The sequence below is a fragment of the Chanodichthys erythropterus genome, chromosome 18, assembly GCF_024489055.1.
Source record: "Chanodichthys erythropterus isolate Z2021 chromosome 18, ASM2448905v1, whole genome shotgun sequence".
Classification (NCBI taxonomy): domain Eukaryota; kingdom Metazoa; phylum Chordata; class Actinopteri; order Cypriniformes; family Xenocyprididae; genus Chanodichthys; species Chanodichthys erythropterus.
Window position 1 is genome coordinate 7,606,896 of NC_090238.1, and position 26,641 is coordinate 7,633,536.

The following is a 26,641-nucleotide window of genomic DNA, read 5'->3' on the forward strand; positions in this document are numbered from 1 at the left end:
ACTAAGAGGATCATGCTGGTTCAAATTGTGAACTGTCACCAGTGTGATTTTGTGACCTTTGACTTCAGGTTGCTACAAATCTGCCTGCTTACTTTGCAGGCTTACTAAATTCAAACTGTTCATCATATAAAGCGGTCGAGTCTCTTCAGAAAATTTGGACTAAACCACTCAATTCATATGGATTAGTTTTACAATCTCTTTATGAACTTTTTGAGGCATCAAATTGTCAGTCATGTAGCTGTATGTGGAGGGACAGAAATCTCTCAGATTTTATCAAAAAGATCTTCATTTGTGTTCTTAAGATGAATGAAAGTCTTACGGGTTTGGAACAACATGAGGGTGAGTAATTAATGACAGAATTTTCATTTTTGGGTGAACTGTCCTTTTAAGTGGTTGTGTTTTTGTACATGTGCACTACTATTCAAAGGTTTATGGTCAGTAATACTTTTTCTTTATTAAAGAAATTAAGACTTTTATTTAGCAAGGATTTATTTAGCAACTTTCTATTCATCAATGAATCCTGAAAAAGGTACCATGGTTTCCAGAAAAAATATGAAGCATTACAGCTGTTTTAAAACATGTTTCTTGAGCAGCAAATTAGCATATTAGAATGATTTCTGAAGAATCATGTGACACTGAAGACTGAAGTAATGATACTGAAAATGTTGATAATATTTCACAATATATCTGTTTTTACTGTACTTTTGATTAAATAAATTCAGCCTTGGTGAGCATAAGAGACATTGTTATAAATCATGGTACATTTTTGTAAGGGTAATCATACCATAGTAGACCACAACATGGTATTTTTTGGAATAACTTGGAGTATCATTTAAATACCATGATTACAATGTTTTGCAGACATAAAGTACATGATCCTTAGATCCTTAGAATACATTTGTTTGGCAGATGTCTTTATCCACTTTTTTATTTATTTATTTATTTTTTTAATCAAGGTATACATTTGATCTGTATATGCATTCTGTGACATTGCATATTTTAAAGTACTGTGTTTTAAATCACCCTCCTTAAACAGACTTTCACAACCGGGAAAATCAAAGTTCTTTATGGTTCACCAGTGTCCTGTGATCCCAAACTAATAATTCATCGCTCTCTGTGTAATATTATTCATGCCTTCATCTGCATCCTTATCAGTTACCAGCTGAAAGGTGTAACACGAGCCCACGGTAGAGAAGAATAGCCGTGCAGCGCCGCAGAGCAGCTGCAGAGGGTGCGATGCATTCGGGATGTGTCCTCTCGAAGCTGAGCCATTCAGTGGCGCTCCGAGGAAGAATAGGGGGCGTTAGGACCAAGAGGTGCGTGTGTCTCTTTGAGGAAAGAACAAAGGCTGACATCTCCAAGATGAAAGCCGAGTGAAATCTAAACTAATCAAACCCAACGAGGCAGCTGGCCGGGGTTCAAAAAGCAGCCACACCAAGAAGTCATTTAAACTTTCACATTCGCTTCAGGCTCAAAGAAATCAGTTAGGGTGGGGAGCCAAAAGAAAGAAAGCAAGAAAAAAAAAAAAAAAGAGTTCAAAAACCAACCTGGCGGAGAGTCAAACAGGTGTATTAAAGAAAACGTCCACGCTGTGTGTTTGTTTCAAAATGAACCCCAAAGGGTGGGTGGACCACAATCTGGTGCCCATTTCATTAATAAAGGCACAGTCACAGCAAACTCTTCCAAAGGTTTGGACTCAAGAGCTTTTGGGAAGTTGATGAGAAATACTTTTAGAGAGCTAAACCTCATCTAAAATGATATTAAACAGCAATCTTTTGTAATTATTGTGCATGCAACTGTTATGAGCTCATATGAATTGAAATGCAATTTTAATGCATACAAATAGTTCACATATCATTTCAATTAATTTTTTCACCATATGTTCATCTTTGTCATCATTTAAAATGATCCTGCAGTGTAAAAAAAGTACAAATATATAAAATATACAAAATGTACAATGTAATGTATAAAATAAATTATGAACTCGTGTGAGACGTATCTTATGCTCATCAAGCCTGCATTTATTTGATTAAAAATACAGAAAAAAACAGTAATATTTTGAAATATTATTACAATATAAAATAATGGTTTTCTATTTTAATATACTTTAAAATATAATTTATTTCTGTGATGCAAAGCTGAATTTTCAGCATCATTCTTCCAGTCTTCAGTGTCACATGATCCTTCAGAAATCATTCTAATATGCTGATTTGTTATCAATGTTGGAAACTGTTGTGCTACTTTTTTTTTTTTTGGAAGCTGTGATACTTTTTTCAGGATTCATTAATGATAAAAAGTTAAAAAGAACAGCATTTATTAAAATAGAAATCTTTACTATCACTTTTTATCAATTTAACACATTCTTGCTGAATATTAATTTCTTTCAAAAAAAGAAAGAAAACATTACTGAAAGAAACATCACAGGTTATTAAAAAATACTAAGCAGCATGTTTCCAACTGTTTCCAACATTGATAATAAATCAGAATATTAGAATGATGAGGGTCATGTGACACTGAAAACTGGAGTAATGGCTGATGAAAATTCAGATGAAAAGTCAGCTTTGCATCACAGAAATAAATAATATTTTAAAGTATATTGAAATAGAAAACCATTGCTTTAATTTGTAATATAATTTCACAATATACTGTTTTTTTCTGTATTTTTGATCAAATAAATGCAGCCTTGATGAGCATAAGAGACTTCTTTCAAAAACAGTAAAAATAGTAATGTGTCCAAACCTTTGACTAGTACTATACTAAAATAAAGAAATAGTGATCAGTTACAGAACTTATGACATACACTTTCCCTATATTCATTTAAATTTTAAAAGTCCATGGACACATTATGCGCCAGCTACCCATTACCTTTTGAGCTCCATGAGTCAGAAACTCTTGTTCCTTTTTAAGGCATTTCAAAAGGGAGTTGAGTTCAAAGACTCCATTGGAGAGGATGGGGGTTAGAGGAGATATTCTTTCAAATGCTCTCTATTTTTAAAGGTGCTATTGCTTGGAAGACATTTGCCCACAGGCGACGTAACAAACGCTTACAAAGCAGAAAGTTAACGCTGGAAAAATGCTTTGATTTGACTTCGGCAGAGAAAGAAGCGAATGAGTGTTTGGACAAATGTTCACATGGCTAACACGATCAGCTAAGAAAGTAAATACAGACACATTGAGACACTCTATATTTCCCACATTTCTGAAATGAGAGGTTGGCTAATAAAGCGATAAGGCCTACAGGAGAATTTTATTGCTCATAGGTTGCTCTTTTATAGCTCAATTATGATTCATGTAGAGTCAACAAGTGAAACGCCATTTGTAACTCATTTTACTTCTGTAATCTGATGATTATCTGTGTGAAACAGGATATTCAGTGCTAAAAAAGGTAGGGTGAGGCTTTTTTTTTATCCATCTCTAATTATCTGGGTGATAAAAATTAGTCTCTCTATGACTTTGAGGTACAGACTGAAAAGCTAAAATTTGACTTTAAATATCAATTTGGACTCAAATATTTATCATACAATACCTTAAGGAAGAACAAATGACACCATTGTAATGCCCTAAAGGTGATGATACACGGGGCAACTTTTTGAGCAATGTTGCTGGGCAATGTTGCCGTCAACGGGCAACCTGATGAGACACAGGGCAACTAATTAGGGCAACGGACAGTTGGCAGCAACTAATCAGAGAGGAGCAAATCTATTGCCAACCCAATAAATACTTTATTATAAACACTTGTTAGGCACTTTATTTCAACTTTTCAAATATTTTCTTCATTTTAATTAAAAATAAATGCTTTTCCGATCTGATTTTTGATAGGAAAAGGGAGAAGAGCGAGTTCGGCAAAAGGCGGATTCGAACCCGTGTCGATCGCGTCAAAAGCTATTCGTGTGCCGTACGCTCTACACATAGACAAGGCCCTACAACCTACAACCCTAAAACATTCGATAGCTTAATTACAGCTTACATTCATTACTTTGGACAGTTGTTGCTATTTTAAGCATTATATGTGGTAAATTCCCTGTTTTGGGTTGACGCATGACAATTTACTAGTTTACCGCTGAGAGGCCGCCATCTTGTTTGAATTTTTTTCTGAAATCTCCGAACCAATCACATGATCGGCTGCTAACATTCTGATTGGAGGATCACAAAAAATTGCCCACGACCGATCTAACGTATCCAGATATATATTTTTTGCTCATTCTCAGTGGGAAAGTGCCCAAGCAACATTGCTCAGCAACATTGCACAAAAAGTTGCCCCGTGTATCATCACCTTAAGAGTACAGAAGTCCATGTGGATGGAAGCTCAGATCATTTGATCTTGTTGAGAAATGCTTGAGTATATCCGACTTTGGTATCTGAGCACAGTTTGAGACATGGTTAAAATATTTTCTAAAATTCTGGTAAAAACCTAAGCAAAAGTCTCCATTTGTTCTGCTCTTAAAGGAACACTCCACGTTTTTTGAAAATAGGCTCATTTTCCAACTCCCCTCGAGTTAAACAGTTGAGTTTTATAGTTTTCGAATCCGTTCAGCTGATCTCCGGGTCTGGCGGTACCACTTTTAGCATAGCTTAGCAGAGTTCATTGAATGTGATTAGACCGTTAGCATCTCGCTCAAAAATGACCAAAGAGTTTAGATGTTTTTTCTATTTAAAACTTGACTCTTCTGTAGTTACATCGTGTAATAAGACCGACGGAAAATGAAAAGTTGTGATTTTCTAGGCCGATATAGCTAGGAACTATACTCTCATTCCGGCGTAATAATAAAGGAACTTTGCTGCCGTACCATGGGTGCAGCAGTGCAGTGATATTACGCAGCGCCCGTGAGCCCCTGTTTGCACAGGGAGCCTTGCAATCATTGAGACATTTGTGAGAGACCCTGTGTAATATCATTGCACCTGCTGCTTGATTATTACGCCAGAATGAGAGTATAGTTCCTAGACATATCGGCCTAAAAATTGCAAATTTTCATTTTCTGACAGTCTTAGTACATGATGTAACTACAGAAGAGTCAAGTTTTAAATAGGAAAAATATTGAAACTCTTTGGTCATTTTTGAGCAAGATGCTAACGGTCTAATCAGATTCAATGAACTATGCTGAGCTATGCAAAAAGTGGTACCGCCAGACCCGGAGATCAGCTGAATGGATTCGAAAATGGTAAAACTCAATGGTTTAACTCTAGGGATGTTGGAAAAAAGTGGGTTGTTACTTTAATGTCGTTGCTATCTTAAAGAAACATTTGAGATAATAAAGGCATTGTTTGTGATTTTGTATAAGGTTTATGTTTGTTTACCTGAGAGGCGTCTTGGCACGTCGCTGATGGTGGGCAGGCCGGTGGCGCGGGTGGAAGACAGCGGGGTGGTGGAGTGGATGGAGGGAGACGTCATTTGGCTCAGGTAAGGAGTGTACGGCTGCTCGTAGGACCAGGGCGGAGAGGATTGTGCCTGCCGTGGATCTGTGAAGATAATAAATGAGACGACACCAGTCACAGACAGAACCAACATCTGCAATAGCATCAAAGATGTTTTTTTGTGTGATTTTTATATATAAATTATATATATATATATATATATATATATATATATATATATATATATATACACACCAAACTTTTGAACGGTAGTGTATAATGTTACAAAAGCTTTGTATTTCAGATAAATGCTGTTCTTTTGAACTTTCTATTCATCAAGGAATCCTGAAAAAAAGTAAACAACTGTTTTTAACATTGATAATAATAATAAATGTTTCTTGAGCAGCAAATCATCATATTAAAATGATTTCTGAAGGATCATGTGACACTGAAGACTGGAGAAATTATTCTGAAAATTCAGCTTTTCCAACACAGAAATAAATTACATTTTATATTATATTCCAATAGAAAACAGTTATTTTAAATTGTAATAATATTTCACAATATTACTGTTTTTACTGTATTTTTAATTAAATAAATGCAATCTTGGTGAGCAGACAAAACGTCTTTTAAAAATATAAAAAATCTTACCGATCCCAAACTTTTGAACGGTAGTGTATGTATGTATAAACACACGTGTGTGTGTGTGTGTGTGTATATATATATACATATATATATATATATATATATATATATATATATATATATATATATATATATATATATATACTGTATATATATATAAAATCACACAAATAGTTCACCCTTAGAAGAGACCTTCCTAATGAGCCACATTAAGACTCATTTTACACACAAGACTCATTTTACACACAAAGTGGGTGACCTTTCTTTTTATAACAATATGAAGACCAAGACTGAGCTGACTAGTATAAAAGGCCATGGTATGTAAATAGCTTAATCACATTCAGAGCCAAGAACGGTTTCCTGTTTGCTTTCTACAGTATTCTAGTAAACACAGCGTCTGCTCTGACAGGAGAGGGACTGGAGCCCATCCAAGCGAATGGCAAACATTATGCAAACACTAAAGCTGTGCACATACGAGACGAAAAAAAAAAAAAATACCCCAAGCTCCAATATGCCAAAAGTGAAGCAGGAACTAATGAAAATATTTGGACAAATGTGATGGAATTAAAGCAATAGTTCACCCAAAAATGAAAATCTGTCATTATTTACTTACTCTCATGTCGTTCCAAACCCGTAAGCTGTTATTTTTTCCGTGGAACAAAAAAAAAAGAGGAATCTTCATTAATCTTCGGCAGAACCTGTTGTGTGTGATCTGAGAGATACATCGGAGGGGAAGATTTAAATTTGGGTCTGTTCCTCAATTAAAACTATTATATGATTTCTGAACACATGAAATATGTAGTAAATGGAATTCTTATGGTGTTTTTTTGTTTTTGTGTGGCTAACAGAAGCATAATGGAAGATAGAAACGCGGGTTTGGGATGACATGAGGGTGAGTAAAAATTGAGTCTTAATTTCTGGGTGAACTATCCCTTTAAGGTGATCTAAGCAGCCTATCCCAAACAAAGATAATGTCTCATTCCGGAAAAGTAGACAAAGGATTTGATACTGTCAGACTTGGCAAGTCCATCAGTATCTCCTGTTTAAATCTGATTCACTCTGAAAACTAATGACATTTCTATTTCTTGCATCACTTTCTTTTTCTTTTTTTTTTTTATCTTTGCAGTCTTATCTTCAGTAAATCAGGCCTAGATGTTGCCTTGAATAAACCTACCTGTTCTCCAAATACAGATGTTTGTACAGAACACAAACCAAGGGACCCACCATTAAAGATTACGCCAGAGGAAGGCCGACGGCCAGACAAGCTAAAATAGCAGCGTTAAAGGGAAAGGAAAATGCCTGGGCCGATTTACCTGAGATCTGAGTTTGCCCCTGTGGATTGAAGGAGTTCGGCGTGGCGTTGAGAGACTGCCGGGGACTCTGGGTTTGCACGGCAACTCTCATGGTGGTCTGGCGTAAACGCTCTAACTCGCTCAGGCGCTCGGAGAACAGCGGCGGTTTTGGGGGGTCTTCCAGTTTCTGTCTGTGTCCTACCGAACAATATCAGACAGAAATTGCAGTTAATACACCTACTGCTCGATTCTGACCAAATTTAAAGGGATAGTTCACCCAAGATTCTATCATCATTTACACACGTTGCTGCAAACCTGTATGTTAAAAAAGCACTGTAAAAGTACTGTAAAACTAGTCCATGCTCCGTATTTAAAGTCTTTTGAAGTAATATGAAAGTTTTGTGTGACGTACAGATATGAGCTTAAATAAAAACCATCATTTTGGGGCAAATTTCACTCTTAAAGGGATAGTTCAACAAATTATGAACATTCTGTCATTATTTACTCACCCTCATGTTGTTGCAAAACTTTTTTTTTTCCAAAAAAACTCAAAAAGAGATGTTATGCAAAATGCTGCTCTTTACAATGAAAGTGAAAATGAAAAACACTGTAAAAGTACTGTACAGTACAGTGCTATATTTATTAAGTCTTTTGAGGTCATACAATAGTTTTGTGTGACGCAAATGATCCAATGGTATGGCTTCATATGGACAATATTTGGTCAGCGTTTACATTCATTGTCTGAAAAAGGTCAGTTTGTAGATTAGCCAAAATATCTTAAAATGACAAAGTGAATAGAACTGTAATTTTTAACTGAACTGCACTCTTTAAGGGATAGTATGCCAAATAATGAATATTCAGTCATCATCTACACAACCTCACATTGGTTGAAACCTGATAGATTTGTGAGAGGAACAGACCAAAAATTCATTCAAATTCATTATTTACTCTTCCGCTTTTTCTTGAAGTGTGAGATTTGAGATCTACAGCTGAAAGCAAGATTAAAATGTCTGTTCCTCTGTTCCTACCAAAAAGCTATTGTATGACATCAGAAGACATAAAATATAGCGCACAGGTTGTATGAAATACAGTCCCCTGGTTTCACAGACAAGGCCTTAAACCTAAACCGTGAGTTTGAGTGGTTTTAACTGAAAGTAACTTGCCATTGCATCATTGTTTTGTCTCAAGACGCACACCAGTTATATATTTTTCTAAGGCACGTTTATAAAAGCGACTTAAATGTCCTAATTGAACTAAGGCCTAATCCTGGATTAATCTAAGCCCTGTCTGTGAAACCAGGCATATATGATGCTTTAATCATAAATATTATGTTACATCCATAGAATTAGTTTTTATTCCAGAACAACAAGAGGGTGAGTAAATGTTTCACATTTAGCTGAACTGTCCCTTTAATGTACAACCAACAATTAAACGTAATTTTTTACCAAACAACCCAGCAAAACAATTGTGCATATGAGTGTGTGGGTCAGATGCATCAGCTGCATCTCTAATCACAGAGATCTCAGTTTTCACAATAGCAACCAGCACACAAAAGGAGGGGAAGTACAGTAAATCGACTTTCTACCTGCCGGTACATGTTGTTGTTCTACACCGTGGCATCCATCCAAAAGAATTCACAGTCAAATTACACAACTTCTTTATTTCCCTATTATTCCTATCATGCTTAAAAGTATGTCTGTGAGTCATGACAAAAGCATGACCCACCAATGTTTATTCATTCATTTCCCATAAAAGAGGACAGACTCAATCCTCTATCCTGCAATAAAGAGTACGAGTCACGCCATGCCCCCACGTCCACCCCCTTCCCAGCTCGGACCGATCACACATGAACCACCCTTTCCAGTCCATACAGAGCTCAACATCTCTACTAAAGAACCTGATTTCATTGAAACCGCACTGTTGTGTCAATACTTGAGAAGAATATGTGTTAAAAGAAGGACTTTGTGAGTCTTTTTTTCCGTTCTTGTCTGTCTAGCCCTGGTCGGTTGCCCTGAATAGCTGTAAAGTAAATATCACACAGAAGAAAAGAGAAACTCCTGCAAAAGCTTGGCCACTCTCCAGTTGGTTCGAGACAGATCTACAGTACCTCCAATCTCGCAAAACCTGATTGTGCTCTGGAGTTCAGTTGAGCAAACACAGCTCCTCGTTCACTGGTGAATGTCGGCTGCACACAAGAGCACTTTGCGTCGGGAGCATGAGTAATTCCCTGAAAGTATTCCCTCTCACTACGCTATAAAAGAAACACAATCAATAAAAGGGAACCGCTTTCATTTTGTTTAAGCACCCGCCATGAATACAGCCCCTGTGTGTGTGTGCATGAAGGTGAGCTGCTTGCACATTATTTATGTTATTATGAGTGACTTGAAACTAAATCTGCCAATATTTCCCCCAAATTTGAATTATCAAAGGATATAATGTCATGTTGCTTTGGCTGTAAATATCAGAGAGGGTTACATAATACAAACTGCTGATATGAATACATCAATACTTAATATAAAGGTCTTTGTGAGTCTACAAACTCAAGCCTTTATTTCTGTAGCGCTTTATACAGTACAGCAATGGTTCTCATACTTGGTCCTGGCACCTCCTCCAGCACTGCACATTTTGAGGATCTCCTTTGTCTTACACAGCCATTTCAGGGCTGCATCTGAAAATGCATATTTCCCTACTATATAGTAGGTGAAAAACAGTATGTGACAAAAGAAGTATGTCCGAATTCACAATGCTCATAAAAGAGGAAGCAAAAAGTAACAGGATGACCTACTACTACTGATTCTGAAGTGTGCATACGATGGACACTTTACTATCCCATGAGGCCACGGGAGAGGATTTATGAATGGCAGTGAAGCGACGCAATTGATGCTGATAGATCACATGATAATGAAAACATTCACACAATATAGAACATACCTTTAGCGGTCGTTAAGTAATTACTTATTTAAAATAAGTACCTGCTCGAGAGTATGCGATCGCCCCCTATTCTCATTCACTATTCCCTTCATTAGTCCACTAATATAGTTTACTTAAGGGAGGGAATGAAAACGGGTGAGTGAATTTGGACACTGTGTGCACCGGAAGGACTTCCACTTTTGCATAGTTTGTACTTGCCGTTTAATAATCATTTGAAACTTAGCAAACTGGCAGCTCCAGTAGTAATGAAAATATTTATTTTGAACTCTGTCATTGAAACTAGCATGTATAAACCTTAATTACACAATTTAATAATCAATTAACAAGGAATTTAAACCTGTATGATATTACGCTGTAGCCACATTGGGTCAGTTTGTAAAATGGATGTATGGATGATTCAGCTCAGCTGCATGCGCCATTTTCTGGCAAAACGCAGGAATTCATCGTTACTATCACAGTGCATTGTGGGTATATCTAGCCATTGAGCATACATTGGTTGTACAATTGTTATTGTGGTGCATTGTGGGATTGAATGAGTGCACTCAATAACGTCCACTGTGGTTTTGGACAGTGCCCTATTAGGGGTATAGGGGGCGATTTTCGGGGGCGATGAGTCTTTACTAATGAGCTGATGACCTGAACCTGGACCAGGGTTGAGAACCACTGCAATACAGATTGTTTCAAAGCAGTTCAAAATAGAGTTTTCAAAAGTACCGACTTCGGTACCATGTAGGTACTGAAATTTTAAAAATGTGATGCTTTGAGCGCTGTTCATAAACACCTCTGACTGGATGAAAAAACACTGGATGGAAACGCCAAGATACGCATAAATTCTAAAAACACACATAAAAAAACGTATGCGCTCAAATAAATAGGATACATTTTTTATGCAACTCGAAAACATGCGCATAAACTACGATGGAAACACTTTTACCGAATAAGTTCCTTGATGTGCATAAAAAAGACGTGACTTTGCAATGTAACAGCATAACTGGACCAACCAGCGGATCGATCTCATTGCACAGCATCTGCCAGAGCAAAGTCTGTCATTAAAGTGGTTCGGTTTAATTCCCAGAAGCGCCTCACACAATTGCGTTCACAAATAGCAGGCATTTGAATGCAAGATAACATGACAGCATTTATTGTGTTTCATCTGCACACTCTGAGGCACAAATAATTTATTATACTTGAAAATTATTATATACAATGGCTTCTATTGCAGAAACTTCCATTGATATTTGCACCAATGTATCAGGAATTGATGTTTTTGGTCTCTTTGACTCATTGGATGGAAACAGTGCTTTATTTGCAAATGTTTTATGCGATATTCAAAATTTGCACATGAGTTAAATACGCAGCTTTGGATGGAAACATTGTCATACAGTGAAAGCATGGAACTTTTATGAGAGAGATCTTTTTAAGATTCTTATGAGAAATGTTCATCATGAGATTCCAGACTTTTGATTACGGATTTTGGCAATTCTGAAACTCTGCAGGGACACATATAGAAATGTTTGACAACCCAAATATTTACATTTATGGCATTTAGCAGACGCTTTTATCCCACTTAACACAAATTGATATCATGTTCATCATTGTCAAGTGTGTCTTATGAACATGTTGTGAGCACCGTTGGAGAGGACAGAAGCAAAAACCTTTGGATTTGAAGTCCAATGCTAAATTTCCAGAATGGAAAAAAGGGATGCAAATGATTCAGCTTGAAGGAGAGGAAAATCCCCAATGCTTATATCCTATGAGACATGCAGAATGCTCTTATCAGTGCCAAAAACATCTCTGAAAGGTAGAGCTCAAATATTCAAATGGACACGTCTCCAATAAAGTAAAAAGATCTGGTTACTACAACAATTTGGAATATTAGATTTAGGTAGAGGAACAAAACTTTAAAGTAGATATAAAGGAATAAAGCAGTCTGTTAGCCTCGCTGGTACAATACTAGAATGTTATGGATGGTTGCCAGGGAATTACTATGCGGTTGCAAAGGTGTTCTGAATGGTTTTAACAGGGTTGCTAGGGTGATCTGGGTGGTTGTTAGGTCTCTTCTGCTCCCCAAGGCTGCATTTATTTGATCTAAACTACAGTAAAAACAGTAATATTGTGATATATATATATATATATATTTTTTTTTTTTTTTTTTAATTTTAAAGAACTCTTTTCTATTTAAATACATTTTAAAATGTAATTTATTCTTGTGATGCAAAGTTGAATTTTTAGCATCATTACTAAAAATTCTCCTTGTCACATGATCCTTCAGATTCTAATATGATGATTTGGTGCTCAATAAACATTTCTTCTTATTATCAATGTTGAAAACAGTTGTGCTGTAAACTGTGATAAATTTTTTTAATGAAAAGAAAGTTCAAATAACAGAACGTTTTTGCAAAATTATATGTCTTTACTGTCACTTTTGATCAGTTTAATGCATCCTTGCGGAATATAAGTATTAATTTCTTCAAAGAACAAGAATGCAAAAATTTTTGAACAATAGTGTATGCCTATGGGAATTTTTGGGGTGGCAAAAATCACAATTTGATGTATCATTCATGCCAAAGAGGTTTAATAGTTATGGTTAGAGGTTTGTTTATATCCTCCAAAAGAAACTTTGGGCTTTCTTTGTTTTCATGCAAAAATGCCTAATGATTGTATAAATAATACGGGTGTATGTGTCCGTATTGCTGGCGAAACCTCCGCCTGCATGTTAAATTGCCATATGATAGTGGCGTGACCCACAATAACACCCTGTGCTCGTTAAACACCAGCACACTTTCAACATCAAATATCAGCCAGGGCCGTCAGAGCGCATCAATCACGCCTCGGCGACACAGGGAATAAAACGCATGGAAGAAGAAAGGGAAACATACATCCGTCTAGATTTCATTTCTTTAATTGCTGTGCCGCTGAGGGCCGACTCCTCTGAAGAGTGAAACAATGGATTATTTCACATGGCAGATCTCACGAAATTAGCAAAGGGGGGAAAAAAGCTTTTTAAGGACAGGACGAGGCCGAAAGCCCGCTCAGTCGAAGGATCAGAAGTAGACGGAGAGGGGGAGAGAAATGGAGAAAGCTGACGGCAGCCAAGCAGCACTGGAGTTTTGCCAGTCGCCTGTGTGGTCCGTGTGTTCCAAGCTTCAGGAAGTGAACTACGCCAAGAAGGGGCACACATGCTACTAGAGCTTTATAAATCGATGGGCCGACTGCAACAATCAGACACCAAACCAACTACCAAACAACCAAACTTTTATTTCTGGGCCAACACGTATTTGTTTGAGGGGTGATCTGGGGCCAGACCGGCTTGGTGCCGTAGGGTAATTGGCGGCAAGCTAACAAAAAAATCCTTGATTTGCCTCATGTGCATCATAAATACTAAATGCACATTAGGTCTATATGTGTCTCCACAGGCCAGAATCCTGGAGTGGCTCTACTACTGAAGATGAGCTATGTATCTATCTGGTCAGATTAGTTGCAATGGTCCCTAAAAAATCACATATTTTAGTGGAGGTCAGCTTGCTTCTGTTTTGTTGTAATGACACAATTGGGGTTACAAGGATCAGTGTGTGTGTGTGTGTGTGTGTGTGTGTGTGTGTGTGCTACACTCTAAAAAATGTACACTGTAAAACACTGTAAAAAGCATTGTTGGTTCAACTTAAAGTAGGTTACCTGGTTGCCTTAAAATTTTGAGTTCATCGTAATTAAAAATTTGAGCTAATACAATGAACTTTTGTTATCTGAACCACATTAATTATTTAAGTTGATTTGACAGAAGAAAAAATGTTGAGATAACAAATCATGAAAACATGTTTTTACAGTGAACCAAAGTTGGGTTGAAAATGGACAAACCCAGCAAATGGTTTGTTTTAACCCAGCAAATGGGTTGTTTTACCCAGCAGTTGGGTTAAATGTTTGCCCAACCTGCTGGGTAGTTTTATTTAACTCAACTATTGTTTAAAAATTACTGTATTGCTTAATTAATATGAACACAAAGTATGTTGGAAATGATTACTATGTTTAATAAATGAACATTTATTAATAAGTTTAATGAATAATAATTAAACAATAAACATAATTGCTTATTAAAAATAAGATTGCTTATTAAAAAATATGGTTTCTACATAAATATGAAGGAGCAAAACTGTTCTCAACACTGATAAAAATAATGTTTCATGAGCATCAAATCAGCATATCAGAATGATTTCTGAAGGATCATGTGACACTGAAGCCTGGAGTATGATGCTGAAAATTCAATTACATTTTATAAAAAATAAATTACATTTTAAAATATATCCAAATAAAAGACATTTTTCTTAAATTGTAATAATATTTCACAATTTTGCTAATTTAACTGCAATTTTGCTGAAATAAATGCAGACCTGGTGAGCCTAAGCAACAATTTCAAAAATATTAAAAGTTCTTATAAAATGTATATCAAATGCCATATAGGCCGGACATGACTTTTGGCCACTACTGTGTTTGTAAATATCTTCTTTTGTGTTCACACAGGTCCAGAATGACACAAAGGTGAGTAAATGATGACAGAATTTTTATTCTTGGGAGCACTGTTCCTTTAATGTTTACAAATTATGAAAACTTGATGGCTTTTACCAAAAACACAGGGTTATAATGTAGTTCCTTTTCACTTAAAAGGCAGCTGCCTAGTAGGCAGTAGACAGCATGGTGGTTTTGGAGCAGAGCAGAAATTGTTGTAATTGTAGTTGTTTAATATTAGCACAAAATTCTTTAAAAAAATTTGACCATCCAGTAAGCCTACAACTGCCAAATATATTGCTAGTTATGTGTAACCCCCTATTGTTGACAGAAAGCATCAAGTTTCTGTGCCAACAGTAACAGTTACATACATGCTTCATATTCACTCCTCATTTGAAAGTGTACATGGGGAAAGTACGATCCGATCTTTCTTATGCAAGCCATCTTTATATGTTTATTTGCAATGCCCTGTGTCCGCGTTTGTCCGAGGGGCTTACCGTATGTGTTTTGTGTGCGTCTACCTGTCTGAACACGCACAACAACGTTCAAAGAGAGAGAGAGAAACATCACAGGTTCACGGCTAATGCTCATTTCAGCAATGAGCAATTAGAGCGGCTCCACGCAAACCGCAACGTAAACAATCTGACTCAATAGAAGATTTTATGTGCAACATATTGATTGTCAGAATCTGTTATGCAAACAGTACACTGAAACATGTGGTGGCACAACATTGAGGCTGCAAAAGAAAGATTTGTTTGTTCCACTGGCCTGTAAAAGCATTAAAAGGATAGTTCACCCAAAAATGAAAACTCACTCATCATTTTGTCATCCTCAAGTTGTTCCAAACCTATGAATTTCTTTCTTCTGTTGAACACTTACTCATCATTTACTCATCCTCAAGTTGTTCCAAACCTGTATGAATTTATTTCTTCTGTTGAACACAAAATATAATTTTGAAGATATTTTGAAGAATGTTGGTAACCAGAAAGTTGACAGCATTGACTTCCATTATATATTTTTTTTCCTACTATGGAAGGCAATGGCTACCGTCAGCTGTCTGATCACCAACATATTCTTCAATATATATATATATATATATATATATATATATATATATATATATATATATATATATATATATATATATATATATATATATATATATATATATATAATTTTTGGGTGAACTATCCCTGTAAAGCATTTCTTACACAACAGGGCTACAAACCTGCATATGAAAATTTTACTTATTTATTTATTCATTCATAAAAAACAAGTGTTATATTCAAGTGGAAGATGTATTTTTTTTATCACAGAAAATGTTATTTTTATTAAAAAAAAAAAAAAAAAAACATTTTCTGGTGGACAAATATATATTTAGTTAGTATTGATTCAGTAACAACATTTGTTTAAAAATAGTTTGTTTTGATTAAACCTAAAATAGCACAAGCAGGTGATTATGGTATTATGTAGTATTTTGTGATACTAATGTGTTATTTTTGGTTGTTATATAGTATTTTTTGAGTAAAAATACAATAAAAAGTGCCTTTTACCACAGGATCCTTTAGCCTCGCTGTACCCTATATTGTGACAAACTGAATGAGATGTAAACGAGAAAGAAAGTGTGAGATAAAATCAAAAAGAAGTGTGGAAATTAGATTGTGGCGGATAAACTCCATGTGAAGAACATTTATACCATTTACCGTCCTGCTCTATGAAACGTGTTTGGCTATGAGTTCTGCATGAGACAATAGCTCTTTTCCAGCCGTCTTCATGGCAGTCAAAACACAGCGTCACGGATAATCTTGGCAAATACCTTTTTTAAAAAAAAGCCATGTTTTCCATCTCCCCAATGCGAGGTGGCATTAATTAACAGAGCCAACACAGGCAAAGCAGGAAACTTTAGTGTGCGTTTCACATGCACTAAATTGCAAGGATTTACCTTTATAAATACAATCTAGATTGTGAATACAACTTAAAATGCTTTCTTATTTTTCAGTGACTTTCCATTGACACCATATCACAGCACTGGACCAGGGATCTTCAATACAGTCAGTAAAGAATGATTTTGTATATTTGTGATGGAAATTGTTTTATAATTAAAAAATATGAGTGGGTGTGAATTGCTATGCTGTTCTGTTCTGCTATGCTATTTTTTTGCATACTGCTATAGGTGGTTGCTTACTGTTTTTAAGGATATTAATAAATAACAAAAACTAAAAGTGAAAAAAAAAACAGCTATATATATGGTTTAGAAAATATAAAAATGACAAAATCACATTTAAATAAATGAAAATAGAAAAAATAGAAACTAGTTCAAAATATTAAGAACAACTAAATTAGTATCTCAGTGATACTACAATAACACTGCATAGCACAAACTTTGCAACTCTAAATTTTAATATTATGCTTGTTAATATTGTGCTTGTTCAAATGATCTGTATGTGTAAGTAAAAAAAAATGATATACACTCTTTGTATTTATGATTTATAAACCAACCTAGTGAAGAAAACATTCCATAAACAGCTAATGATGAAGTCTATATGCCACACATGTGTTCTTAGTTGCATCAGTTTTTTTTTTTTTTTTAATGCAAATTGTTGTAACAAGCTATTTTGTTTTATATGGCATAAGAATCAGTTGGCATGTTTGTATATTAAATTTGTTCTTTTACCTCTCACAGGCTTATAGAGACTGTCTTTCAAGTGTCAAGCCCACCAACAAACCAGCACTAAAGGATCAGATATCGGTGTAAGAATGCTGCTATTATGATGGTGTGCGAGGAACACTGGCAGTCATGGTGGTAAAAGTAACACAGGGCCCTCTCTGAATGGTCTGAGCCGCCCCTCCCAGTCTATTAGTCGAAATTGCTCTTAATAACCACAGTTACACGAGACCCGCCAAATGATTACAGCAGCGTGCGGTTCACACTCGTGGCCCTGTGTGACGAGACCAGTCAAGAACTGCTGTGAAGAGTAGAATCGACAGATGAAAAGCATAAATCTGATCATTTCATAAAGCAACAGCAAGCACGACATGATTTGATGCAGCATTCGCTTGAGTTACGTACTTAGTTTGAGCAACAATATTGATGCTTGTCTTGTTGTGTGTCTTGGCTCCCATTGGCTAAAGATCATTGGATCCGTCTCCGGTTGAATCTCACAAGGAATATTTTCTTTACAAATGAGTACACGTTGCTGGGGAATTTCACGCTAGACAAAATATATCTGCACTTTCTCAATAGCTTAAATGGTTAGGGCAAAGTGTAGACCGCCTTAGTAACCATGAAAACACAGTTTGTATGTTAACTGCTAATCAAGCGATCTTGTGTATGATGTGAATTGCTGTTTTGCTCTTAAAGTTAGGCCTGCAATCTCTAATTTCAATCAGAATTATTATAGTTAATAGCGTTGTGGGTAACGGATTACAAGTAATGTGAATTTTGTAATCAGATTACTTTTTTCAAGTAACTTGTAAAGTAATACATTACTTTTAAATTTACAACAAAATATCTGAGTTACTTTTTCAAATAAGTAAAGCAAGCTACTTTGTTATCCCATTGACTGACACCTCTTCTGTTCCCATGCTGAGAGATATCAAGAGTAAGTGCAGAGATGTTGTGTGTGGTGTGTGAACATGATGACTATTGTTGTTTTAGACTAAATTTGAGCGTGCATTTACTCATCTCACTTGCCCAAAACAGATTGAGTGACACATACCATGAAAATCTGAACAAGAAATAAACGAGAAAGTAAGAAATTGGTCAAACTTAGTGGTGAAAAAAATCCGTGTCAACAATCGTCTGATTTTCAGAAGAAACATCCAAGATCAATTTGATACATAAACATAACAGAAAACTCAATTAAATCTTCTGCATGAGCAATGAAAGAGCAACCTCTGAGCAAAACCGTCCTTTGGGAAAGAACTGTATGACGTTGAAACTTAATTAAAGGACTGAATGTGTGTCTGTCATTCTGAATGAGAGTTTTTGTCTCTCTCTCTCTGTTTTTCTCTCTTAAGCGCAGGAGGAATGTGTAAACAGGCAGGCAGAGGCAGCTACACGACACACTCACAGGACGTTGCACAACTCCAAATGCCTCTGAATGTGTCATTTCCTGCCTGGCCACCTGCCTTCCGCTTAGAAACAGCAGCATGCGGATGAGAGATAGATAATGCAGTAGAGTAGATTGACCTGAACCATTATTTGCTTAAAAATAAGAGCTGTTAAATTACATAAAATACCCCAGTAAAGTCAACATACATTCTTAAAAATAAAGGTTCTTTATTGGCATCTATGGTTCCATGAAGAACTTTTAACATCCATGGAGATAGGTACTTTATAGTGGATTAAGGTTCTTTAAATTCTTCACACTAAGAAAAATGGTTCTTTTGTAACTTTATGGCCAAGTTCACACAGCAGCAGAATATGGTTGTCAGTCCTGTATTGAGTCCTTAATACAGTTACGTTCACACACAGTACAGTTATTTACGGGAGTGACAACAGCATTCTATGGCCACGTTCACATGAACGTGCAATGAGAATCAAGCCTGTATTCTCTTACTAGTAACCATAACGACAGTGACCAACTTAATATTAAAGATGGCGACATCCATAAAACTGAAAAGTCTTATCACATTTGACATGACAAGAGGCTAATTGAACTGCGAGTTCATCCATCAAAACTTCATTAACCAACAACAGCATTAAGTCTTTAACCATTGCACACGTCACGTAATTTTTCAGGACTCACAACCGCATTCTCAGAAAATCCGCACTGTATGAACGGAACTGCACTAGACAACTAGTTGTCTGTCATGTCATACAGTGCAAGAGAGCCGCTCTGCTATGGTGTTTTGTGTGTGGTTTTCGCTTTCGGTAACTTACAGCGACAGAGCTGTGTGTCATCTGAAGGTTTTAGATCCAGTCACCGTTCTCCACCGGAGCGGCTCCCGTCAGTTTTGTGTATCTTTTCCAAATTCAAATGCCGTGTCATGCGTGAAGGATGCGACACGCGAGTGCAATGGTTAAAGACTCCGGCTAGCGCGTGTTTACATGCTGCTGTTGGTCAATGAAGTTTTGATGGATGACCTCGCGGTTCAATTAGCTTCTTGTCATGTAAAAGGGGTAAGACTTTTCAGTTCTATGGACATCGCCATTTTTAATATTACGTTGGTCACTGTCGTTTGGTTACTAGTAACCGTGCGTTCACATCGCCACCGGCGAGAGCGCTAACATTCGCCTTGGCCGCCCTGCCAACAACACTGTACTGTTTGTTCAAACCGCCGCCAGCGGGAGGGTCAAAGTAAATGACAAGTTGTGGCAACCAATCGGAATCCTCCCAAGCGAGGACCGCTACATTCCGTTTGGTTGCCGCTGAACCGCATCATAGCTCATTACCATAAAGTTGACTTGATTTCAACTCTCCTCGACGCTCTCACGATCCAAGACGTGCCGCGCCTCTCTCGCCGGAGATCGCTACCGGCTCTCATTGAAAATTAATGACTTCCTGTCACTTTGACGCTCTTGCCGCCGGCGGTCTGAACACACAGTTTGAGAATACGGGCTTGACACTAGTTGCACGTTCATACCTATTGTTCATACAGACAGTGTTCCAGACGCTGCTGTAAGTTGCTGTGTGTACGGGACATTTCGAGACTCACACTTGTAAGTGAATGTGGTTGTCAATCCCCAAAACGTACAGTGTGAACGTGACCATTGTTGCTTGTTATTAAAGAAAAAAATAGATTTTTTATATTATTATTTATTTATAATATTTATATTATTTCAGTTAATTTTTATTTCATTTTAAGTAATGAAAAAGTTTTTTTGTGGTTTTAGTTAACAATATTAACCCTGGTTTATATTAATTAACTAAATAAAAAGATGTTCTAATTCTGTAAGTACACAATGTCTGAAAGAAATAAATTTGACAGAAAAAACAACAACAAAAAAAGAACGTTTGTGTTTACACCAACAGAAGCCATATTTGGAAGTCATTGACTGGTATTTCCCTTGAAAAATGCACGAACACAAAGTCAGAAAGAAAAACTGAAGATGAATGAGCTGCACGAGATGAAAGGCTCGTCACATCAGAGATGCCCAAGGGCACGATTAATCCGCTAATGAATGAAGATCACACACTGGCATAAAGTGACTCCAAAACGCTGGTGCCAGATGTGTTAATAGAGATGAGGAGGAAAAGTGGGAAAAAACAAGACTTTAAGAAGTGATATTGTTGGTTTAGCTGCCAGAAAGTTATCTATGAATACGAGGCCAGTGGCGACAGCTGTGTGCCAGGCAGGTTGGCATGTTCTTTTTACAAACGTGCCAGGAAATTGTGCCAAGGCTGGATCTACAGCAGCGCTCATCAGACTGTGTGTTTCTGTGTATGATGGCATGTGATGATGTGAGAGGTAATTAATCACAGGGAATGTTGATGCTTCAATGTAGGTCCTAAAATCTGTACCCTACCCAAATCCACCCTAATCACTTCTTACCCAAACCCGACGTGCCGAGACCCAAGGCCAAAATATGAACCTGACCCGTGTCCGAGGTACTCGTCGAAATTTTGGGCCCGAACCCTCTCGGGTCTCGGGGCGGAGCTCAGGTTTTCAGAAGCAAGTGGACCTGTAAAGAAGTCTACTTCAGTGTTTTGGGTGGTAACCAGGGCATTGCTGTGGGGTTGCTAATGTGCTCTGAGAGATAGGAGTGCACAGGTCAAGTTCCAGACGTTAAAAACTTCATTCATTTTTCTCCATAGGGAAATTTTTAGCAGTAACTGAATTGTTGAACCCTTGGCTTGACATTAACACCCGCCAACCAAATCCGAATGGTTTTCTGTTATGCAGTCACTTGTACTAGACACTTTGGCGTGTTGAATTTTGTATATAATACATACATTGTTCCATTAAAAAGGTATGTGACATAAAAAACTAAGTGCAATGTAGTGTTGTCAAAATTATCGATTTTACTATATATATTGATACTGCAAATTTTTAAATGCTTCCAATACTCATTTTCCACAGAACAGTTACAGGATACAGCTGTGCTTTCTCTCTCTCTCATCTCTCTGACAGTGAGTTGACACACAAACCCACCTCCCCTCACTTACTAGTTTAATTTGCTTCAAATGAATATTTGTGTTACAATGCTTGCATTTCAGCATGATGATATAATTTGACTAATTTCTGCAGATTTTGTGCTCACATCCAAAGTGTGTGCACATGAAGCTGCTTCTCAGTACTAAACTGCGTTCTTTTTTGCAGCTTATACTGCTTAAACAGTCAAATACACACTATATAATGGCAAAATGCCGGTCTTGGTGAGTATTGATTCAGTCACTTATGTTTTAAGTGAACGTAAACAATTGAGAAAGAAAACGCACGTATAACAGTACAATGGATCCATGCGTCAGGTCTTAAAGTGGCAGGAACCTAATATACCTGTTGTCAAATTATGAGATTTTGGCCAGTGAAAATGATGAGTGGCTACTAACTAGTGGCTGATGAGCAAAAACATTAAAAGCTCTAAGGTTGTTAATTGATGGTATATGCTTTTGTCGAAGCCATCAGCCTTTATTTTTTTTAATTTAGTTTTGTAAAGAATCACATTAAATGGTGGAATTTATGGTGAAAAACTACTAATGATGCTGTGAAGCAAATTCCACCAGCTCTGCCCTATATATATATATATATATATATATATATATATATATATATATATATATATATATATATATATATATATATATTCTCAGTATATATATGTTTGTTTGGCTTATGCTCTTTAACACAGACCTTTTTAAAAAAAATGAATGAAAAAAAAAAAAAAAAACACTGAAAAAGTGGATGGGACTGTTACACTTTATTAACACATTGCTATGTGGTTGCTTACTAGTCCAAATCAGTTTGTATGATATTCTGGTTCTAGGATATTCTTGGAAGTTAATGGGATTTTCTGTGTGCAGTCATTAAGAAACATACAGTGACAGCACATTGAAAGCTTTCTGTCATATCATGAATGCTTTGAGTAATTTCACAACCGAAAAACGAAAAAGTTTGCATAAAACGTAAGTTTAAGAAACATCTGTCAGTCACCGTTAACGGTTGATGGAATCTGATCTACTTTTATTCGATTATTGTGAAGAACTTTGGCCGTAATGTCAGATTGCAGCAGACTTTAATATAAACGTACTAAAGAAAGTCAAGCACTGTGTTTCTGGTTCCATTCTCTGCCACATGAAAGTAATTTATGACAGCTTGTGTGTATTTACAGGTCCTGGGGCTCAGTGTGAAAATTGAAATTTGGCAGCATCTTCTAACAGTTAGCTTTTTTTTCAGGTAGTGAGAGCAACTGTGAAGTTTAGGCACGAGAACAGCGAGGACTGCACACAACTCACAAGTCCAGACATCAACTCAGATGAAGTGGCTTTTTCATAATTGAAGCATAACTGGAGCTTTTTGTCAGATCAGGTTGCTCTGAGAGAGAAAACATGAGCTGCTTCTCTTTTCAGTGACAAGTCTCTGTTCAGTGTATCGGTAAAACAAATCATCAAAGTTTCTTTTTTTTTTTTTTTTGTCTGAGAAATGTCACAATGGTTCCTAATTAATCTAGCTGATCACACAATGACCCAATATTGATGGATAAAATAGATTTTCTTTTTCTGGAAATACATCTTGACCTTCTTTGTAACTCAACTATAGGATGGATTATACCTTTAATGCTTCATATACAGTGGCTGTGTTCAGAATAGTATACTAGTATAGTAATGTCAAAGGGTTAGTTCATCCAAAAATGAAAATGATCCCATAATTTACTCACCCTCAAGCCATCCTAGGTGTATACTGCATGACGTTCTTCTTTGATGGCTTGAGGGTGAGTAAATTATGGGATAATTTAACTTTTTGGGTTAACTATTCCTTTAATATGTGTGAATTTTCTGTATGCATGCTATACTAGCATGACATACTATATTTGCCAAATTTGAGCACACCGTATATCCCACAATGCAATGTGCTCAATTCTACACTGGATGTTTCAGGAATGGAATATTTGCTTATTGCACACTGAATACTATGCAGTATATTTCTATACATCAAATAATATATGTATATGTGGATAATTTCTTCTGATTTTCTTGTATTTGTGACTATATCTCACAATGTGACTTCATAAACTATTTTCACAATTTTCTTTAGTATATCTACTCATAGGTAGATTCGGGCTTCTGTAGTATATTGCATATTGCTGTAAAACATGATTTTTTCTAAATAAAACAAATATAATTGGAGTACATTTTACAAGAAAATATGATTGAAGGTTTTCTACTTCAAAATTTTTATATCAATCACTGAAAATTGTAAAAAGGTCCAATTTTGTAAAAATGACTTGGCAGTCACAAAATGTTAAATACAAGTTAAAAAATGATGGTATTACTTAGTGCTACATTATTCCTGCTTTGTCACACAGGAAATGGAAGCTGAAGTTGAACGGGTTTAAAAAAAAAAAAAAAAAAAAAAAAAAAGCAGATTGTATACAGTGTATACTGCATAGTATGCAGTACACTATAATTCCATTGAAAACAGAGCCAGAGCACAGGTCAAAGTTCAAGCGGCTCACTCTTAAGAGCACGTTGATGGACAGACACAAGAGGCCAATACAATAAACATTTTCACAAGTCAAGCAGCCTTGACAGCACGTGTTTGTATTTGCCCCTCGCTGAACATGCCTTCTGCTCCTCAAAGGCCGTCTTTGTGCATTGAGGCGTGCTGAATCCATTTTTTAAAACAGTACCGTAACACAATCTATGCATCAATTCATGCATCGGGCCACACGTCTCGTCCCACTGGCTGAGCGGATGGGCGTTGTGCCAGTGGCGGCGACACGATGCTGCACAGAATCATTCATCTCGCGATTTGGGCGCTCTTTGCGCGTGCTAATCACATGATGTGTGATATTTGGTACTCACTTCGTGGCTCCCGCGGTCCATCCACTGTGACCTTTATGGCTCGATGGTAAGTCGCCACTTGCGGTGGGTTCGTGAATACTGTGATTGTCAGCGTGAAGCTCTTTCCTGCAAAACACAAAAAGGTTCAAACCCGATTAATCCGCCAGACAATGTGTTGCATTCATTGCGCAGCGGTCATTTGCATTTCTCTGCTGGTGACGGTGATGACTGTGGGATTTTAACTGTGAGGCACTTGAGCGATTGAAAAAAGGCCTGGGTGCAATGGACAATAACAGAATTAGTTTGGAAAATGAGCATGGCTGAGATTTGAATTTGTAATAATCAGTTGTTGGATATGACAAATCAGAAATGCATAAAACAGGCCATATTAGGTTTTTTGTAACGTACAGTATATGCAAGAGGAATAAACCATGTATATCTTGTGCAACAGTGGCTTTATATTATTTATAAGTAATATTAATATAATAAATATAATATATTAATAAATATATTATAAATACATAAAAATCAGAAAAGCTATTATATATATTAAATTATCATTTTTAGTATTTTAAAATATATTTTATTATTTTTTAAAAACTGTATGTTTAATTAATATTTATTGTTGAATATTAAATTAATAATAATAATAATTATTATTATTATTTAATACTTTTATTAATATGTATTATATTTTGATATTGAAATAATTTGTTTAAATATAATTTACTGCAAAAACAAAAAAAGTAATTTACTTTATACTTTGTTGTTGGTGGATCTCCCTTCAGAATGTCTTAATGAAGAAAACAATGAGAATTTTTACATTTGGATCTCATACTGGTGCATGTTCTCATGCAGTGGCATTCGTTTTTCCTCTTTCATATGCATGCAGCCAAGAATAAACTTCCGCAGCAGTGCTGTTATTAGTTGTTGTCCTTTTATGTGTGAACATAAAAAGGTTGGGTGTCAAGGAGGGGTCCTGCGGTCACTGAAGTTTCATCTTACGTGACCTTTTATTCAGCAACTTCTCTATTTTTTCAGATTAAATGTTCATAAATGTGTGAGCTCTTACTTGAATTAACTTTAACACAATATATTGTTCAGCTAAAACATGCTAAAGAGGCGGCGCTTTCTGTCAGTAGTCCACAGGAAATACTAAGATACTTCTAATGAGGCAGACTCAGCAGTAATGTGTAATGTACAAAGCATGCTGTGAAGTCAAGCATGACACATTCTCTGAGCTGTGATCTGCAAGTAAGACAGGAAGAAGTGGGTGGAAAAGCACTGACACAATACAACAGGCAGCTACACTTAGCTTTGCCTTCTTACTATAGCCTGTGCATCAGGCAGCATGTCTTTAAACTAGGTTTAACTGATTAACTCTTGGAATGGGAAGAACTTTCAAACAAATAATCTAAGGTCACCAAGCCCATTGTTTTGAGTTTCATACTTCATTAGCTATTGAGTATGAAGCTTTAATATTGTACACTGAAAAGATTTACTTGAAACAATTTTCACTCCGGAATTGCTAGTAAATTTCTCAAATATATGGTGGACAGAACACGCTGCAACTGATGAAAACGCATGCAAATAGAACAAAAAAAACACACCAACAAATTAAGAAAACATCTCCATTCGTTTGACAACACATGCTGTGAATACTCACAACGCAACCAAATACAGAAACATGCTGCAAATACTCACAACACAACCAAATAAAGAAACAACAGAAAATACTCAAAATGCAATAAACATGCTGCAAAAAACTCAGCATTTTTCACGCAACAAAAAACAGAAAGGCGGTGCAAATACTCACAATGAAATGCAGAAACGCATTGCAAATACTCACAACACAACCAAATACAGAATCATGCTTCAAAGCAAAAACAAGTAATGTAATTTACAGTAATTTACAATTTCAAGTAAAAAAGTAAAGTAATTTACAGTGTATTTTGTTATTGGTGGATCTACCTT

At 36.3% G+C, this 26,641-nt stretch overlaps 1 protein-coding gene across 3 annotated transcripts in view; it reads right to left on the reverse strand.

Moving 5' to 3' along the window:
* runx2a (RUNX family transcription factor 2a) overlaps positions 1-26,641 on the reverse strand; it is a 49,869-nt gene that overhangs the window by 15,411 nt on the left and 7,817 nt on the right. For 2 of the 3 annotated variants that reach the window (XR_010892495.1, XM_067366765.1), the window contains exons 3-5: positions 24,689-24,793; positions 7,311-7,487; positions 5,296-5,457 (exon numbers count right to left, since the gene is read on the reverse strand). Coding sequence is in view for 2 of the 3 variants with exons in the window: in XM_067366765.1 (XP_067222866.1) it covers positions 5,296-5,457; positions 7,311-7,487; positions 24,689-24,793 (444 nt within the window). In the remaining variant the exon portion in view is untranslated. The remainder of the gene's footprint in view (positions 1-5,295; positions 5,458-7,310; positions 7,488-24,688; positions 24,794-26,641) is intronic. The other variant, XM_067366766.1, reaches the window with a different exon arrangement.